Genomic DNA, 6,172 nt, shown 5'->3' with positions numbered 1-6,172 from the left:
CGAGTACTTCAAATTTGTACTGAGTAAATGCACTTAGTTACTTAGATCTGTTCAATCATGTATCTGTCGCCTCGTCCTGATCACCAATAATAAATATGTTCAAGGTTAGACTAAACTGTAAATAATGATACTTATTGGATCAATCAAGTATAGTAGCATTAAAGTAAAGAATACTATAATATTAGTGAGTAATATTTCAGGTTACATCCTTCCACAGACGCCTATGAGTCGCAGACCCCCTGCTTAATCCTTTGGCTTTATGAGTGCTTAACATGAGTGTTCATTCCACGTCTGACAATCCCTACGTAGACGATCTGCCTGCCAGGGTCAACTCAGGACTCACAGATCTACTGACTTCAGTCTACTGAAAAGAGTCACGCATACCTCTGTGGCTTCAAAACAGAAGAAGTTTTTAATTTATCAGGTACAAAATTACAAAACAAAATTATAAATAAATCTAATAATGACATTCCATATTTGCAGGTTACCAACGTCCATTCATTTGCTGGTCAGAATGTTTTTACACATTCAAGTAAAACAGTTAAAATCAACCCACACATAATCAGAATCAGAATCAGAATCAGAAATACTTTATTGATCCCCGGGGGGGAAATTGTACAGTACCGGTGCTCCCATTCAACAGTAGAAAGTAGCATAATTTAGAGCTAAAAGTATGTACAAAATATAAAAATAAGAAAAAGAAAATAAAAATGTACAAATTTACAGTATTTAAGTGAAAAATAAAAGTATAAAATATATACAAATATATATGTTTTACTTTTATTTTTCACTTAAATACTGTAAATCTGATAATACACAATCAGATAGAAAGAAGAATCTCCAGAGCTGAAAATAAATGCCTTTATTATTAGGACGTTCACACAATTCACGCTCACGACATAATTATTATTGTTTTTGTTAAATTCTTCACTCTCCTGCCTCTGCCCACTGCATTCTCACACCTTCTCACACCACAATGCTTGTGATAAATGGACACATAAATAAATGAACTTCAACTTGACGATATGTGTTATACCTAGATTAGACAAAAATGTGGAGGCAACATAAAATAGAGCCATAATCCAGGTAAAGACACCACCAGGTCCTGCATGATCTGCAGTGAACATGAGTTTGCAGACAACAATGTTCTGTATCGCTCAACAGTCAGCACCAACAATGGTCTTCATCTTGGACAGAAGGGAAATGAGATATCAACACAGATTCCAGATCTGATTTAGATGTTCCAGATGTTGTCTTTTTATTGTTCTAAAATCTAGATTTAGACACAAAGGTGACACAAAGGAACCTTTGCTGTTAGGGCCATTAGACTTTGGAGGAATTTCTTTCTGTTTTCTAGTACATCACTTAAAAAAAGTGAAAATCTACCCTTTAAAGTTAGTTTTATAAATGCATATAAGATATATGAATTTAGTTTGTAATAATAATTAGAAGTAGTAGTAGCAGTGATATCAGCAGTTGTAGTAGTAGTGGGATAGTATTATTGTTTTAAAATAAAACCACATACATAGATTCAATAGAGAAGTATATTTATGTATATGCATAGCAGGATTTACTTTGCAGTTGTTTTATGTAATTTATATGAAATGACTAATAGCTGACTATTAGTCCCTGTTAGAAATTATGAATCATATTTTAATCCATCCTATTTATGTGACTGTATCTTGATAGTCATATATAGGAATAAAAACCTGATAACTAACAACCTCCAAATATGCAGAGGATATTTCTGACATCTTCCTTCGCACTTTACCTCCATGTGCGGTTGTGAATCCCTGGATCGCACAGGCAATTTAGTTGGTGTGATGGAGATGGCGAATCCCGAAACAACTTGTCATCAGTCCAACCACAGCCGAGTTGACCAGGATTTGGATGAGAGGTTGCTGCAGCATCGTGGTCCAGGAGGGTTGGAAGGCCATTGATGGGAGATCCAGTTCAGCTCAGGACAAACATGCAGACATCTACTAGATGAAACAATGGCAACACAAGACTTCTCACTCTCCCTGTCCGGCTGGACATGAGAATGTGGAAGTTCTGTCCCTCAATACTGTTAACATCTTCAACAAGCGGATGACACTAAGAGCTTGTTTGTGGATGTGCGGATTCACCCGCTGCATAATTAACTTAACTACAGTTACCTATTTTCCAAAGAGTGACAGCCTCAAATTAGGGAAATTAGATTTCAAGGTAAGTGAGGTAAGTAGAAATTTCTTAATGACCTTAACACCAGATAATGTGTTAAGTACTCTCTCTAATTTGTTAGGTGACAAGGCAGGTAATGAGGGTGCCGTCTGAGATACCTGCAGTTGGTAAGGTCAAAGGGTATTACCTACCGTTGCTTTTTTGTTTCTGGTGAGGTCAGATGACCAAAGTCTTCTGTTTCATTAGCCAACATTTCAGTTCATTTAATTTGAATCACATATTTATACAGATACAGATACAACTGGAAATAAAAGAAGCAATTCCTTCCATGTCCATGTCCTAACTTACATCTACACCCATTGAATTGAATTAAAAAGTTAATTGAATTAACTTTATTGTAAATTATGCATAATTTTATATCGCGATCAGTCATAGCATGCGTCTCTGTCATTCAGAATTACCAGATGTCAGCCTCTCTTTAACGTAAACTAATACTAATAACGCACTTGATTTTAAGTGCCTTTCAAGTAACTCAAGGACACTTAACATACAAGAAAAAGAAAGAAACAAGAAAAAAAAACTACATTAACAAGCAAAAAACTACATTAATCAAGCATATAGTACATTAAATAAGCAAAAATACTACTTTAAAACAGTTAAAACCCACATTAAACAAGAAAAAAACTACTTAAACTGGATGTAAACAGAGCATCATAAGCAGTGTATTCTTGCAATGAATTAATTTACATAGTCACACATACGACGGCTACAAAGTTATTGTTCAATAGTCAACAGTGTACTGAGAACCACTAATGTGGTTCAATCATTATCTGTCTTCAGAGCCTTCTTTGACTTCCCTGGTCGTTCCCCGAGGGTGTTGCTCTGGGAGATAACAAATTAGATAAGTCTATAGCAGACATTTTCTTTCCAACCTTTGACAGTAAGCTTTTGCTGCATCTCAGCTGGGCCACTGCAGGTGAGACACTGAGGTCAATCCAATTAGGATAATGACACCTACAGTTCCTCCATATGGAGACACTGATGATTAAAATGTAAGATTGCTGGTCAGGCCTGAAGAAATATATAAATAAATACAGAAACATTCAAGCAAGAACAGTAGACAGAAGACAGTAGCTTTCCTGCCAAAATGATTGAAATTGGGGAAGAAAGAAAAGGATTTACGCCTTGTCTCAAGACATGCACAGGCAACATGATAATCTATTTGAAGTGTACCATTCTGAAATGCATGATCTCCTGCATTTATTACCTTTTTGTAACAGGTCCATATTTAAAACAAACAGATCAATACATACACAAATGTTCTTAAAGAAGAGGCTGATAGCATACTCCTTATAAACTTAAATAGACTATATCCTAAATTAATATGTAATCTGCATGATTCCAGGCTCGATTTGCTTGTTTACAATAAGTTCACTGTAGATAATGTCCTAAAAGCTTGTGACTGAACTTATTCTTTAAGTAATAAAGATTCTTTATTCTTTAATCAGGATTAAAGAGAATTCCTCCAGACCCGGAAATTGGAGGAAATTACTTTGGGCTCTAGCCTCTCGAGCCGGTGTTAAGTTTAATTACCAACCTCCTTTGACTTGTGTACTACCTCACAGTTCTGTAATCCAATTTTGGCAACTGGTCAACAGGGTTAATGTTGAGGTATAAAAACCACACTGCGCATCTCTGATTCTTGTGTCCATCAGCACTTTTGAGATCTTTAGGCAAAGAAGCTCAACAGAACAACAAACTAGTGAAGATGGCTTGGGACGGAGGAATCGAGCCCAATGGCACAGAGGGCAAGAACTTCTACATCCCCATGTCCAACAAGACTGGGATTGTTAGAAGTCCTTTTGAATACACACAGTATTATATGGTAGATCCAATGATCTACAAGCTTCTAGCTTTCTACATGTTTTTCCTGATCTGCACTGGAGCTCCCATCAACGGTCTGACATTGTTGGTAACGGCTCAGAACAAGAAGCTCCGGCAACCTCTCAACTACATCCTGGTCAACCTGGCTGTGGCCGGACTGATCATGTGCAGCTTCGGATTCACCATCACTATCACATCTGCTCTTAATGGCTACTTCATTCTTGGACCCACTGCCTGCGCTGTTGAGGGATTCATGGCCACACTTGGAGGTACAAAGTCAGCTTCATTCTTTCATACCACTTGAACTGTCTTGGAGTTTCCTCAGAACTTTGAGATTTACCACAGAACAGTTAGCATGTAGCAGGTAGCATGACGTGCCATTTGTAAGCCCTGGAAATGACTGAAATATATTGAACATAAAGAGGGCATTCAGCTTACTTCTTAAACATCCAACAACTTAAAAATCAAATTTGTGAAGCTGTTGTCTAAGATGCCTTTTCTCTCTGCAGGTGAAGTTGCTCTCTGGTCCCTGGTCGTCTTGGCTATTGAAAGATACATTGTCGTCTGCAAACCCATGGGAAGCTTCAAGTTCAGTGGAACTCATGCTGCAGCTGGGGTCATTTTCACCTGGATCATGGCTCTCGCATGTGCTGCTCCCCCTCTTTTTGGCTGGTCCAGGTAATTCACACATTACTTTAAATCTTAAACTTTAGTTTATTAAGAATTTCATGGCAAGATGTATATATTTCGTTGTTCTTAGAAACAGTAGAGGGTTGATTTGATGAATGTCTGCATGAATTGTTCTTCTTAAACCTCACACAGGTACCTTCCTGAGGGCATGCAGTGCTCCTGTGGACCTGACTACTACACTCTGGCCCCAGGCTACAACAATGAATCATACGTCATCTACATGTTTGTCGTCCACTTCTTTGTTCCCGTCTTCCTCATTTTCTTCACTTACGGAAGCCTTGTGCTGACTGTCAAAGCTGTAAGTGAAGTTTTTTGGGGCATGTTTGTTTAAGTTTGAAATGCTTAAATTACAGTGAAACCTCAAAGAAATAGAATTATTCTATAGTTACTTTTCATTTAAAGCTCTGCAAAACTGTCTGTGCTGTGAGTTCTGATGTTGTTTTCTGGTCCAAACTCTTCAGGCCGCAGCCCAGCAGCAGGAGTCAGAGTCCACCCAGAAAGCCGAGAGGGAAGTGACACGCATGTGCGTCTTGATGGTCTTTGGCTTCCTGGTAGCTTGGACACCATATGCCTCTTTCGCCGGCTGGATCTTCATGAACAAAGGAGCTTCCTTCAGTGCCATGACAGCAGCTATCCCCGCCTTCTTTGCAAAGAGCTCAGCCCTGTATAATCCTGTCATCTATGTGCTGTTTAACAAACAGGTTGGTTTATATGGAAACGTGTCTTACCTTCACTTTTCAGTGTTTAAACCCACCATGATGCACATTACATGCTTGTTATTTCAACGTCCTTTTTGCTCTTTTTCAGTTCCGTAACTGCATGCTGAGCACTATTGGAATGGGCGGCATGGTGGAGGATGAAACCTCAGTTTCTGCCAGCAAGACAGAAGTGTCCTCTGTCTCTTAAATACAGAGACCTTTTCATATATCTGGACATTTTCCTTTCTACTGTCTCTCTAACTGCAATAATCCTCGATGTTGACTGACTGAAGTTCAGGGACGTCTGAACTACTTGACCAGTGATGAACGGTTCCAGGAACTCATGAACTGCATTTTCTCGTCTTTTATTTTGAAAGATGTTGGAAAGTGTTTGTCATGTCGGTGTGAATTCAAAATAATTGCAAATAATCTGTGAACACATGTATGTGGATGCTCACTTTGACTCTCCCTGCTGTCAGAGGCACAGTTGTCTCTGAAATCAGCTATTTGGCACCATTGAATCTACATAATACATATGGTTTGAATCCCACAGTTTTTCCTTTTTTTTCTTTTTTCATCAGTGGGAACACATTTTGTACAGTCTTTTCAAAATGAGCAACTATATACAATCTACAACTCTATTTTTGTCACTTGCTGAGTTGGTCATCATGAATTGTAAACATTGTATATATAAAAAAAATAGCATAGATGAATAAATGCATGCATGAAAATGTGTTGTC

At 38.1% G+C, this 6,172-nt stretch overlaps 1 protein-coding gene across 1 annotated transcript; it reads left to right on the top strand.

Annotated features, from left to right (window-relative positions):
* Window positions 1–3,928: 3,928 nt before the first annotated feature.
* LOC139283494 (green-sensitive opsin-like) lies at window positions 3,929–5,640 on the top strand. The gene is made up of 5 exons (XM_070903519.1): window positions 3,929–4,313; window positions 4,554–4,722; window positions 4,867–5,032; window positions 5,196–5,435; window positions 5,542–5,640. The coding sequence occupies exons 1-5, from the start codon at window positions 3,929–3,931 to the stop codon at window positions 5,638–5,640; spliced, it is 1,059 nt and encodes a 352-aa protein (XP_070759620.1).
* Window positions 5,641–6,172: the final 532 nt, after the last annotated feature.

This window comes from Enoplosus armatus, chromosome 3 (assembly GCF_043641665.1).
Source record: "Enoplosus armatus isolate fEnoArm2 chromosome 3, fEnoArm2.hap1, whole genome shotgun sequence".
Classification (NCBI taxonomy): domain Eukaryota; kingdom Metazoa; phylum Chordata; class Actinopteri; order Centrarchiformes; family Enoplosidae; genus Enoplosus; species Enoplosus armatus.
Note: the sequence above shows the minus strand (reverse complement) of the source record. Positions and strands in the feature narration are given on the sequence as shown.